This window comes from Zootoca vivipara, chromosome 1 (genome assembly GCF_963506605.1).
Source record: "Zootoca vivipara chromosome 1, rZooViv1.1, whole genome shotgun sequence".
Taxonomy (NCBI): Eukaryota; Metazoa; Chordata; class Lepidosauria; order Squamata; family Lacertidae; genus Zootoca; species Zootoca vivipara.
Window position 1 is genome coordinate 127,315,122 of NC_083276.1, and position 14,086 is coordinate 127,329,207.

The window sequence follows — 14,086 nt, forward strand, 5'->3', positions numbered from 1 at the left end:
GTTGCAGGGAACTAGGCAGAGGGCCTTCTCGGTGGTGGCGCCTGCCCCGCGGAACGCCCTCCCAACAGATGTCAAAGAGGAAAACAACTACCAGACTTTTAGAAGACATCTGAAGGCAGCCCTGTTCAGGGAGGCTTTTAACGTTTAATAGATTACTGTGTTCTACTTTTCTGTTGGAAGCCGCCCAGAGTGGCTGGGGAAACCCAGCCATATGGGCGGGGTATAAATAATAAATTATTATTATTATTATTATTATTATTATTATTATTATTATTATTATTATTATTCAGTGTTGTTTGAAAAGAAAATTGAGCTATAAATAGTAAATAAAAGGGGGGAACATCATCCCTTGCTTTAGATGCGAATGGGGTAGACACTTGGTGTTACCGTTGTCAGTGCCCAGAGGGGAGTAGTCATGTAAGCATGATCTTAAATCGCTTGCAAGTGCAGGATCCCCCAAACTTGAGTCTCCAGCTGCTTTTGGACTACAGTTCCCATAATCCCTGACCACTGCTGGCCCGGGATGATGGGAGTTGTAGTCCAAAAACAGCTGGAGACCCGTGTTTGGGAGATACCGTTAGTGGATAAGGGCTGATTCGGACACTTGTCAAACTGTCCCTGGCCTGTTCTAAAGACCAGTGTTAGGGGGAATCCCTGTAAAATCGGAGACCAGTTGCAGGAATCCTGTATGCATGGAAGTTTGTATGGTCTATTGCAGGCATCCTCAAACTGTGGCCCTCCAGATGTTTTGGCCTACAACTCCCATGATCCCTAGCTAACAGGACCAGTGGTCAGGGATGATGGGAATTGTAGTCCAAAACATCTGGAGGGCCGAAGTTTGGGGGTTCCTGCTCTATCGTGTACGGTCATTTCTCATGTAAGTGCATCACTCATGTTGAAGTGTTAAGCGGTTGGATCTACACCTATATATAATGAAAGCCAGGCCAGTTCCTTTTTCCTCTTTCCTTCTGAGTCGTTGTGTGCCTGAAGTTTCCCTGCTCTGCTCCCGAAGCTCTGTCTCTCTGTAGCAGAAAGATAATCTCCACAGACATCCCTCCTTCATGCTTCTCTCTCTGAAGTCTTGAACCCCCTAATCCTGTTAGTGTTTTTTTGCCTCCACGGGGAGGGGGTAACATAATTCAAGTGGTCCAGGGAGACAGGCCCAGGCACGCACGAATTATGCAGGGGAACTTTCTCCCAAACTCTGGTCCCCTCCCCGTAAACACAAGCCACTCTCCCTTTTAATGGCCTCGGAAACTCTTGACGAGGAAACCAGAACTAAAAATAAATAAGGCAAAGGGTCTTTGGGGTCATAAACTGCTTCTTGGATGTAGTGTGCACTCAACCCACCTGGTTTTTTTTGTTTTTTGTTTTGCTTTGCTTTGCTTTCCCTGCTAACACTGTAGTTGGCAGGGTTCCCCACACCCACTGGAACTAAAAAAACATACACTCCAAACTGACAGTGGGACATTTTAACATTGGAAGAGGAGCCTGAACATGAAATCCAGTGGAGGGAAATTGGAGTGGGGGGGGGATAAAGGCCCTTCATCAAGCCATGTCATTCTGTACACTCCCTTGGCATCTTAAAGCAAATTAATTATGCAGGTCAGATCTTTATTGACTATCGATACATGTCGACCCTCCGGATAGCGAGAACCAGCAGCAAATGTTAAGTATATGCATGAGGTGAAGGGCAGGTGTGTATGTCTTGGGGGGGGCAGTAGCTGTTTAAAAAGGAAGGGGGGGCAGGTTAAGCCGTTCATTTGGGTTAAAAGCTACAAATCGGGAAAACTACAAATCAAAATAGTTTGTTGTTTCTTATGTATACTGTAGTTTACGACTCTGCTCCTCCACCAACACACCTTCGCAACCCAGACCCCATAGACAGCATCCAGAAAACGTTCCTTTTGGTCCTCCTCCCCAATCCTGGGTTTTGTTGTTGTTGTGTGGCTTCAACCCCCTCCTTTCCTGGTCACCATATGCCCAAAGAGAAGAGGCTAGGAAGGGCAATTCTCTATCCCTCCGGTTACCTCGCATGCATAAGCTGCGATCAGGATCCGCCAAGCGGACAGAAGCCCTCCCAGTATTCCTGGTTTTGCTGGCTTCTTGGGAAAGCAGGAAACATGGTAGTCCAGGCCACAGGACCGGTAGTCCAGGCCACAGGAAAACTGGGTTTGGCTTGATGGAGCTCAAGATCAGTAGACCCTGCACCACAATATGGGCTTCTTTCAATTCCATCTGCCGCCTTGAACTAAATCTGTGTTTAAACTGTTTGAGAGCTGCATTCGGTTCATGATGACTCCAGTATGACCCACTGGCCACTCGCCTCTTGAGAGTGGCTCGTTGCTAAAGTCTTATTGTGCCCCCCACAATAAGGGAGCTAAGGATCTGAAATGGCAGAGTATGGCTGGGATGAAAAATGTCAAACACGGACGAGTGTGTGAAGTTCAAACTTCTTATGCTTGTGAGATGACAACGAAAATGTTATTTTCTAGAAGCCCTGAGCGTTGCATGTTTTCCATTAATAATACATTGTGGGGCTATTTTATGCCTTGGGAAACTGCCTGTTTGCATTTACTTCCGATAAAAACGAGGCGGCTTGCCTCGCAGTGTGCTCTCAGCAATAGATTTAAGTGCAAAGATTTCACAGGGAAAAACCAGAAGTTGAGTTTTCCAAACGTGCTTTGCTTTTGGGGAAAAGTCTGAAGAGACTTGAAACAGTTGTGATGTCCTGAGTGCACGGAGCAGTAAGATCAAATCTGGATATCAAACACTCCAAATTACAAGCAGCTTGCTTCATCGTTGTTTAATTAATTTCTCTCCCTTCAGGAAGGCATTCTCAAATCAGTCAGAGGGGCAGATGTTATTCATGTGTGCATTTTTATACCAGGGTAAATATGAGTTGGGACGCGGGCGGCGCTGTGGTCTGAACCACAGAGCCTAGGGCTTGCCGATCAGAAGGTTGGCAGTTCGAATCCCCGCGACGGGGTGAGCTCCCATTGTTCTGTCCCTGCTCCTGCCAACCTAGCAGTTCGAAAGCACGTCAAAGTGCAAGTAGATAAATAGGTACCGCTACAGCGGGAAGGTAAACGGCGTTTCTGTGTGCTGCTCTGCTTCGCCAGAAAGCGGCTTAGTCATGCTGGCCACATGACCCAGAAGCTCTATGCCGGCGCCCTTGGCTAGTAAAGCAATATGAGCCCTGCAACCCCAGAGTCGTCTGCAACTGAACCTAACTGTCAGGGGTCTTTTACCGTTATCTTTAAATATGAGTTAGACTGGAGATAGTAGAACTGCCATTTTGCAATCTGGGCACCCACAATGGCTGCCCTCGTAGGTAGTTTCTTATGGGCTTTTTGGATGAGAATAATTTGACAAAGGACATGGTCCGGTCCTTTTGTGCAACACAGGGCAGGTAGGAGGAGTTTGAGGTACAGTGGAACCTCTGTTTACGAACACCTCGGTTTACGAATTTTCGGTTTATGGACGCCGCGGACCCATCTGGAACGGATTAATTCACTTTCCATTACTTTCAGTGGGAAAGTTCGCTTCAGTTTATGAATGCTTCAGTTTAAGAACAGACTTCCGGAACCAATTACACCCATGCTTCGGGTTAAGTACGCTTCAGGTTGAGTACTCCGTGGACCCGTCTGGAACGGATTAATCCACATTTAAGAAAAAACATAACAAATTAACATTATAACAAAACAAAACATATAAAATACAAAACAATAAACAATAAACACATATCATCTTATCACATCTTTTGAATCATTGTCTCTTTTACTTCCCCAAATCCCCTCTATCTGATTTTCATTTTGAAGTCATCTATAACAGTTTCTAGCTCATTACATTTAATTTTCATCATCATATTTTTCTTGAACTCATCTTAGTTTCCATCTTTTATTTAAAAACTCCATTTTCTAGTTTGTAATCTTTTCCTCCCCCCCCCTAATGCCTTAACTTCAATATTTCCCTAGATGTTCAGTCTTTTATTATTCCACTTTCCATTACTTTCAATGGGAAAGTTCGCTTCAGTTTATAAACCGAGGTACCACTGTACGCCAAACCCATAATGCCCAACAGTTGGAAGAAGGCCATTGGACTGGCCATTTCTGGAGGTAAGGCCAGGCTAAGAAGAAGTCAGAAATCTTTAGGCCTGCCCATCTGTTTGGAATTAGACACCTGGCTGAATCTAATGAATGGATGTAGCCTGAAGTTGTGATGCGGCAGCTAAGGTTGTTAACACTATTTTTTTTCCCTTCCCTCTTTGAAATAAGAGGCTTTTACCTAAAGGCTGTTTATCAGCAGTTTCAGAAAGGATTGATAAAGATGGCGAAGCCATAAAAAGAGAAGGGTGTAAACGAGGAAGTGAGAGTTGCTAAAGTTATTGGCAGCAACCCACTGCTTCAAACAAAGCATTGCGCCCTATAACTTTCACACTGCAAAGGAGGCTTGAAAAATAAAATAAAACTGGAGTGCAGACTGAAGAAACAAGACAGAATTAGAAGTAATCACCATATGGAACAAATCAGGGGAGAAGGTGGCGTAAAGGGGGAAAAGATAAATAAATTTCAGAGAAGTTGTGAAAGCAGCAGAAGTAGGATTAGGAGGGAAATTGAAATAAGGGCAGGTATTTGGGGGGGGGCAGATGGGGTCCCTCTTGTCTTAGATGACATGCTGCAGATCAGTTTTGTGGGTTGACACAAAGCTAGAGGCTTTAGCTTCAGTGTCGAAATATATCCTGGCACACGGAATCTTGGATATTGGCACGCATTAAGGCCACTCACAGCAGCCGCTGATGTTTCCAGGCCTCCTGCTGAAGGAAGGGTATTCGGCGACTGCTGAGCAAGCGAGGGGATAGGAGGAAGGAGGGGTCTGCTGGGATAAAAGTAGGATATTAAAAACACATCAACCACGCTGTGTTTCTAAACGGTACCAGCGTGATCCGTATTCTCTGGATTAGCATTTCTGTTCAACTCTAAACCTCTACTCCAGATCCCAATTTCCAGCGCAGATTTTTTGCAGGCAAAGACTTCCTTGCTATAGATACTGCTTGACTTTCATAGAATCATAGAGTTGGAAGAGACCACAAGGGCCATCCAGTCCAACCCCCTGCCGAGCAGGAAACACCATCAAAGCATTCTTGACATATGCCTGTCAAGCCTCTGCTTAAAGACCTCCAAAGAAGGAGACTCCACCACACTCCTTGGTAGCAAATTCCACTGCCGAACAGCTCTTACTGTCAGGAAGTTCTTCCTAATGTTTAGGTGGAATTTTCTTTCTTGAAATTTGAATCCATTCCTCCGTGTCCACCTCTCTGGAGCAGCAGAAAACAATCTTTCTCCCTCCTCCATATGACATCCTTTCATATATTTGAACTTTGCTGTCCTGAAGACCGCAGTCCACCACCGCACACACTTGTTTCAACTGTGACACAGTTGTCGCTGACGAAGAGGGGCCTCGTGGATTTTGCAAGGAGTTTATTCAGCTCTTCCTAGCACAATCTCCATTTGCTGGCATGCCAGAATCAGAGAGAGGTGCACTGCCGAGTTGACTCTATATGCTTTTAAGCATTCTAAAGTTTCAGATGCAGTAGTAGTAATAACAATAACAAAAAATGTTAATAGGAGTAATAAGCAGCTCATCCGAACACGCTCTACCAATGGTGTCTCCCATTTCTGTGGATGGCCATTCTCGGCAGTGGTCTGAGTCGAGCATTTCGCTTTCAGTTATGCCGCCTTTCTATATTACTGTACACAAGTCTTTTTACAAGCTGGGGAAAAAAATAGACAGCAATGATCACACACTTATTAACAATCTGATCCAAAACAAAAAAAGTCATAATAAAAACATAACTTTAAAATAAACAACTTATATCAAATAAAGACATATTCAGAAATCTTTTAGAATATAATAGTGAACAGTAAAATTAAATATAAGACAATAATAATTAAACAGCTTACACTTAACAATTGCAATAAAGAATTATTGTTGTTTAGTCGTGTCCGACTCTTCGTGACCCCATGGACCAGAGCACGCCAGGCACTCCTGTTTTCCACTGCCTCCCGCAGTTTGGTCCAACTCATGTTCGTAGTTTCGAGAACACTGTCCAACCATCTCGTCCTCTGTCGCCCCCTTCTCCTTGTGCCCTCCATCTTTCCCAACATCAGGGTCTTTTTCAAAGATTCTTCTCTTCTCATGAGGTGGCCAAAGTATTGGAGCCTCAGCTTCAGGATCTGTCCTTCCAGTGAGCACTCAGGGCTGATTTCCTTCAGAATGGATAGGTTTAAATAATAAAGAATGACTACACTATAATGGCAAGTCACAATGCATAAAATACCACAAAACATTCAAAACCGTGTGAAAGGATCAAATTGAGAAACAAGGACTACTGAATAAGAGGCACATTGTCAGTCCTCGCCACTGTCTTCCTTGCGCATTAACAGCCATTTACTTGGTGAGATCTATATAGGTGGATCTCATAAATAAGTCTCAGGAATCCTTACAGGGAAGGGTGCTCTGAAAACTCCATTCCTTCAGTGTAAAGCTTTTTTGAGGCTCCTCATGGTTGTGCAGAGATAAAGTAATACCCAGGAGCAGTTTGGGACTGGGAAATGATATACAGTATAATGAAATGAAAAGGATGTTTAAAATAACTTTTGTAAAAAACAACAACAACCAGAAGCCATTTTTTAAATTATAGGGACAGAACTACCTCAAATGTATAGAAACTTATTCATGTATGCTACTACAGCAGCTAGAATGTTACTTGCCCCAAATTGCAAAGAAGCAGAAGTCCCAGCAAAGGAGGAATGGATACAAAAACTTACGGAATATGCAGAAATGGTGAAACTTACTACCGGAAGAATAAGGAATTAAGATAACATTTTTATATACAGTATATAAAAGAATGGAAATGGTTTACTGGATATTTGCAGATAAATTATAAACAGATTAAAACACCAGCAGGATTATCGTAATAACCTGCAGTTGTAAAGAAGATGAATAAATGAGCAAATTAAGTTAATTTGGATATGCAGAAGATATTAAAAATAAATTTAAGGAACCGCAGAAAGAGGGGGAAGGAAGTCAAGTTTGGAAATGTCAAAATGATTGTAAAATTAGTGAACTGTATAAACTTGAAAAGTAAAAAATAAAAATACATTTAAATTTTTTTAAAAAAAAGGATAAAGGAGCATCTTGGGACTAGGAGAGCCCACTGATAGCCTTTTGCTGAAAGACCCACCAAGACTCCATCTCCATGTTGCGATCTTTTGTGTTTTGCATCCGGGCTTCTCTTCCCACGCTTCATGCTGTGGGAATGGCTGCCCCATGCGTCCTTGCGGAGAGCAAGTTCATATAGAGGACACTGCACTTGTGATACATGGACTCTGGCAAACTATTTCTGCCCCAAGATGATTAAAGTGGACTGTTACAAACCCAGGAAACATCTGCATTATCCCTTTAATGCTGGCTCCCCTGGAATATTAGGAAAATGCCGTTGGATCTTCAAAAAAAGAGAGAGCCCTCTCTTGAATCCCTGGACTCTAAAGATTAAGTGATTTAGCTTTTCAGTGCTAGTCCGATTCAATTCTGCTTAATCCAGCATTGAAGCCACAGGCAAAGTCAGTGGAGATTTTGCACACCTACCGAAAACTCACAAAAGGAACAAACTTGGATTCTCTGGTCTGAAACAGATGAGAGTTCAGCCATGAGGACCCCAAGATTGTAGTAGCACTTTTCTTTTTAGAAGATCTCTTTTTGTCTTTCTTTCCCACGTAGAAGATGAAGCCCCCAAAGAAAATTTGCTGACACTTACGCAGGCTATTAAAATAGCAGAAGGGCTGGTGGTAGAATGGTCCATATGGTAATTATTGATTAAGGCCATCTGGTAAGACAGCCGTTTGTTTGAATACTACTGCAACATGCATTGTACCAAATAAAGGTCTTGTTGTTTTAAAAAAAGTTTTTATTTTATTTCTGGTGTTTGTACGTGTGTGCGTGTGCATTGAAGCGAAGTGACTGACATGCTTTTATTTGGAGAGGTTGCTACTGACATGGAAGGAACGGATGCATTCCAATGACAGCGTATATTAATGGGCTGGTTTTGAATCGGCAATGCTTACAAAAGAGAATTATTATGATTATTACGCCCACTTTGTAAATATTGAAGCTGAAGAACGAGTGGGTAAAGTCAGTAGTTCAACTGATAATGCTAATTGTTGCTTGTATGCTCTTATTTCAGGCGAGTGGGCTGTAGATTTGAGGAGTGTTTTGAACATCTTGCACTCCTGGGAATTGTGCCAAAGTGTTTCAGCCTTGTCCATCTGAAATCAGAAGCTCTTTTTTATTTAATTGGTTTGTCTGGGTTTGCATTTAAGCTGTTGTCATAACAGAATAGGCTAGAACTTGAGGTACCAACTGATATGAAAAATAATAATCTTGGGCTATTCTTTTTTCCTTTAAAAGTTAGAATATAGGATTAGGCGAAGATGTTCAACATAACCATTGGCAAACCATTGTGTATCTGACGAAGTGTGCATGCACACGAAAGCTCATACCAAAATAAAAACTTAGTTGGTCTTTAAGGTGCTACTGAAGGAATTTTTTTATTTTGCTTCGACTCAGACCAATACGGCTACCTACCTGTAACTATAACCATTGGCAAACGCTGAATGTGCAGGTTAGGTTGTTGTTGTTGTTGTTGTTGTTTAGTCGTTTAGTCGTGTCCGACTCTTCGTGACCCCATGGACCATAGCACGCCAGGCACTCCTGTCTTCCACTGCCTCCCGCAGTTTGGTCAGACTCATGTTGGTAGCTTCGAGAACACTGTCCAACCATCTCGTCCTCTGTCGTCCCCTTCTCCTTGTGCCCTCAATCTTTCCCAACATCAGGGTCTTTTCCAGGGAGTCTTCTCTTCTCATGAGGTGGCCAAAGTATTGGAGCCTCAGCTTCACGATCTGTCCTTCCAGTGAGCACTCAGGGCTGATTTCCTTCAGAATGGATAGGTTTGATCTTCTTGCAGTCCATGGGACTCTCAAGAGTCTCCTCCAGCACCATAATTCAAAAGCATCAATTCTTTGTTGTTAGAGGGAAATAAATAGAGACTAATTGAAACTTTGGCAACCTTCGCCCTAGCCAGTTATCCTCACTGACATTTTGTGCAACCGTTCAGGCAGTTATCTTTATTTCTCATTTTTCTCCTTTCACATTCCAGGCTTTCTTGTTCCGATGAGTAGGAAAGGGTGACACTATATTTGCGCTCTCTCCTTCCCAGGTATTCCAGGCTAACACCGATGCCTCGGAAGTGGTTCTGAACAAGATCCATGCTCCAGTGCTGACTCGGTTTGTGAGGATCCGCCCCCAGGTTTGGCACAGCGGAATTGCACTCCGGTTGGAACTGTATGGCTGCCGGATCACAGGTTTGCGTTTTTCATTGTCCTTTCCTGAGTGTAGGGATGGTTAATAAAGATGATTTCGTTGGGTATGAGCCGGAAAGTGCCTGGTTCAGAACATGCCTCAAAACAGAAGTGACGCTTGTTGCTTTGTTTGCCCTTGCATAGTTGTCCTGTTCTTTCTTGAATAGGCAGCAGTGAGGGTAATTGGGGGGTGGGCAAGAGAGGCTTGGTTTGGTATCATTCCAGGGAAATGGGAGGCTTAAAGCTCTTGGCCTCCACCACATTCCTGATCACCACAACTACAGTTCATGATGTTGCCAGTCCTGCGCTAAAGCAGGATTTTTCCACATCTGAACAGCTCAGACCTATTCTCCCCTGTGACCCAGATTATGCTATGCCACTTAACAGAAGTCCACCTTCTTCAGTCATCAGCTGGGGTGGCTCTGCTAATGGACCCTGCAAATCTAAAATTATAGATCTCTCCCATACAGTGGTACCTCGACTTACGAACAACTCGACAACTGAATTTTTCGACTTACAAATGGGGGTAATGGCCGTGCGCTTACGAATGTCTCGACATCCGGGGGGAAAAAAGTGGTGGTTTTAGATAGGGATTTTTCGACCTACGAATTTTTAGATAGGGTTGCTTCGACTTATGAATGTTTCCGTTTCCAATGCATTCCTATGGGAAATCGCGTTTCCAATGGCGTTTTTCGACTTACGAATTTCTCGATTTACGAAGGTGCCTTCGGAACGGATTAAATTCGTAAGTCGAGGCACCACTGTATATAAAAACATCAAGGTGGTGTACAGCAAAATATGCAACGACCAAAAAAAGAAAGAAAGAAATACCATTAAAACAGTGCAAAGTACAAAAGTTTGCGTGTTCTACAATAGGGCAATGCTGGACAATGAAATGGAAGGGAAACACGTCTGCCAAAAGATCTCCTGAAAGGAGTAAAAGAGAATATTCAAAATGCATTTGTAGATGTTCAGTTTCTCAGTACTTGACGCCTCTTAGTTTAAACTGGAATGTTTAAACCGAGGCCATTAAGTAGAGGGGGATTATGGGAAGTTATCATGTGGCTGGTTGTCCAGGCAGCACCTGGGAGGGAGGGAGACTTTTAATGAAAGACTGACAACTCTCAGGGAAAGGACCCAGCTTCCCATTCTGTCAGTTGGTGATCTGTGATGATGCCTTGTCCGACTTAAAAATTTAATTCATTAATCGATGGTGACGGGACGGTAAACGTTCTGTCTTGGAGTGTTTTCAGGACTGCTTCTTCCCTACATTAGGGTTTGGTGGTTCCAGTGGTATTTTATTGCCACGTTTTTTTTTTTAAAAAAAAAGCCTTATGAGCCAGGCTGTCAGCCGAACTGTTTAATATGACTGTCTCCAGTTGCAGTTTATCTTTAGTTCGAATGGCCTTAACTGATATTTATTTTTTTAAGAGGACTGGAGCAGCCGCCGCGATGCTGTTAGTGGATGCGATTTCTTTCCTCCCCCCCCCCTGCTGACTTTGGGAGGTCGGGGGCTGGGAAGGCAAGGCCCAGCTAGCAGGCGAGAGCAATTTGGATGAAGATTGTAATAGCAGAGGTATCCTGAGGATCCGCTGAAGGGCTCCTGCAGGCTATGATGGCTGTGATAAAGCAAAGCATAGCAGGCTTAAGTGTTTTGACATTTCGGTATCTAGCAGTTAGTCGCGGTGGGATGTTTCTCCTCCTGTGCTTATATCACAAACTTGCTTTTTGTGTGTGTGATGCTTCATTCTGCCTTCCCTTCCCTTTTTCTTCTGACACAGATTCACCCTGTTCCAACATGCTGGGGATGCTTTCGGGGCTCATCCCAGACGCCCAGATCTCAGCCTCCTCTACCCGAGAGTATCACTGGGTCCCCAGCGCAGCGCGCCTGGTCAGCAGCCGTTCGGGGTGGTTCCCTCGCATCCCTCAAGCACAGCCCGGGGAGGAGTGGCTGCAGGTAGACCTGGGGGTCCCCAAGAATGTGAAAGGCGTGATTATCCAGGGGGCCCGAGGTGGGGACAGCATCAGCGTGGCAGAGGCTCGAGCCTTCGTGAAGAAGTTCAAAGTGAGCTACAGCATGAACGGGAAGGACTGGGAGTCTATACAGGACTCCAAAACGATGCAGCCCAAGGTAGGACCTTTCAGTGGAAATGCCGCAAGTGGTACAAAATGGTTGGCACGCCCATTTCTTAGCTGTTTCATGCCCTCCTTGTTTTTGTTTCTTTCTTCATCATGAAGTTTACCGTTGGTTGGACACATCCTAGTGAGAGGGTTATGATGATGATGATTATTATTATTATTTATACCCTACCCACTGGCTGGTCCTTCCCAGCCACCTTGGGCAGCTCCCAACAGAATACCTATTATTATTATTATTATTATTATTATTATTATTATTATTATTTATACCCCACCCATCTGGCTGGGTATCCCCAGCCACTCTGGGCGGCTTCCAACAGAATATTAAAATACAATAATCTATTAAACATTAAAAGCTTCCCTAAAACAATAATAAATAATTGTTTATTTATAATAATAAAGCGATAAAACATCAAACATTTAAAAACAACCCTAAGCAGGGCTGCCTTCAGATGTCTTCTAAAAGTCAGATAGTTGTGTATTTCCTTGACATCGGATACAGGGCCGGCTCTAGATAGACCCCCGGTGGTGCGGTGAGGCAGGGCGCTGGGCCGGTAGGCAAAGCCGCGCGGAAACCATACTGCGCCCTGCGAGGGCGGGGGCGCCGGAGCGATCTCCGCCCCTCATTACCAGGGCACGCGACCTGCTCGAGACTGCCCTGATCGGATAGGAGGGCAGGTGCCACTACCGAGAAGGCCTTCTGCCTGGTGCCCTGTAACCTCACTTCTCGCAGTGAGGGAACCGCCAGAAGGCCCTCGGATCTGGACCTCAGTGAACGATTGGGGTGGAGACGCTCCTTCAGGTATACAGGACCGAGGCCGTTTAGAGCTTTAAAGGTCAGCACCAACACTTTGAATTGTGCTCGGAAACGTACTGGGAGCCAATGTAGGTCTTTCAGGACCGGTGTTATGTGGTCTCGGCGGCCGCTCCCAGTCACCAGTCTAGCTGCCGCATTCTGGATTAGTTGCAGTTTCTGAGTCACCTTCAAAGGTAGCCCCACGTAGAGCGCATTGCAGTAGTCCAAGCGGGAGATAACCAGAGCATGCACTACTCTGGCGAGACACTCTGTGCTTTAGGAGTGAAGGCAGGGTCCCTTGTCTTCACTGTGAGTACTTCAGGGTGCCATTGTGCAATGGAAAGAGAGTTCCCCACTTCTTGGAAAGGATTTTTGGTTAAGACCTAGTTCTTTGTACAGCCCAGATGCAGGTTCATGGTTCAGGTGGTGGTTGGGAGATGAGGAAGCAAAGCAGATGGTCACCACCTTAAGTTGTAAGCAAGGGATATAATCCTTTTTTTCTGCAGGGAAATGGAAAGAATAAAGTGTAAAATGCATCAAAATGGCACATACTGATTGAAGATGTAGGCAGAGTATGTTCAGTAAGCTAGGATAGTCCAGTCATTTTACCCATTCTTGTCAATCATCCAGATTTACTGTTTCCCCTTTATTATGGAGAACCTTCGAAATCTGAAGTACAGTGATACCTCGGGTTTCAAACTTAATTCGTTCCGGAGGTCCGTTCTTAACCCGAAACTGTTCTTAAACCTCAGGCGTGCTTTTGCTAATGGGGCCTCCCGCCGCTGCCGTGCGATTTCCATTCTCATCCTGGGGCAAAGTTCTCAACCCGAGGTACTACTTCCAGGTTAGCGGAGTTTGTAACCTGAAGCGTTTGTAACCCGAGGTACCCCTGCATTCTTGCATCCCTTGGCTTCATCTGGTTTCCGAGATGACGCTGAGGTAAAGGGAGAAAAGTGACTTCCTTGATACAAGATTTCTGGTAGCGGATGAGGAGCCTGCAAAGAAACAGGACTGTTAGGTGAGCGCAGAAGGACAAATGTTCCTTGGTGAGCAGCCGTATCTTCACACAAATTAAGACACTTGACCAGGGGTCAGCAAACTTTTTCAGCAGGGGGCCGGTCCACTGTCCCTCAGACCTTGTGGGGGCGGACGGTGGACTGTATTTAAAAAATAATAATGAATGAATTCCTATGCCCCACAAATAACCCAGAGATGCATTATAAATAAAAGGACACATTCTACTCATGTAAAAACATGCTGATTCCTGGACTGTCCGCGGGCCGGATTTAGAAGGCGATTGGGCCGCATCCGGCCCCCGGGCCTTAGTTTGGGGGGACCCCTGCACTTGAGTGTGTTATCATGTTGTGCTCTTTCTTAGGTAGCACCTTATCCAATGGGGAAATGTTTTAGGCACCGCATGTGAGGGAATGCTTGAGGATATTGAAGGGATTCTGCTTAATTTCCACCCCTTACCCGCCCCCCCCCGCCCCAGTCCCCTAGAACAATGTTCTTATCTGTAGAGGATTTGAAATATCTGAACTTTTGCACCGTTGTAATAACGTTAATCCGGAGGACCCAGGGATCTGATTCCTACAGAAACACCAAGCTGTGTTGCTGATGGCTTCTTTCTTGACTTAGTACACATGGCTTCAAAGGGAGATGGAGTGCTGTGGAAGTGTGGTGGGAAAGGCCCATTAAAGACAGAGAGTCAAAAGCCAATCGTATTTACACA

General features: G+C 44.6%; 1 protein-coding gene across 2 annotated transcripts in view; it reads left to right on the top strand.

Moving 5' to 3' along the window:
- NRP2 (neuropilin 2) overlaps positions 1–14,086 on the top strand; it is a 222,936-nt gene that overhangs the window by 105,708 nt on the left and 103,142 nt on the right. For both annotated transcript variants that reach the window (XM_035137736.2, XM_035137744.2), the window contains exons 8-9: positions 9,278–9,422; positions 11,201–11,550. In XM_035137736.2, the coding sequence (XP_034993627.2) occupies positions 9,278–9,422; positions 11,201–11,550 (495 nt within the window). The remainder of the gene's footprint in view (positions 1–9,277; positions 9,423–11,200; positions 11,551–14,086) is intronic.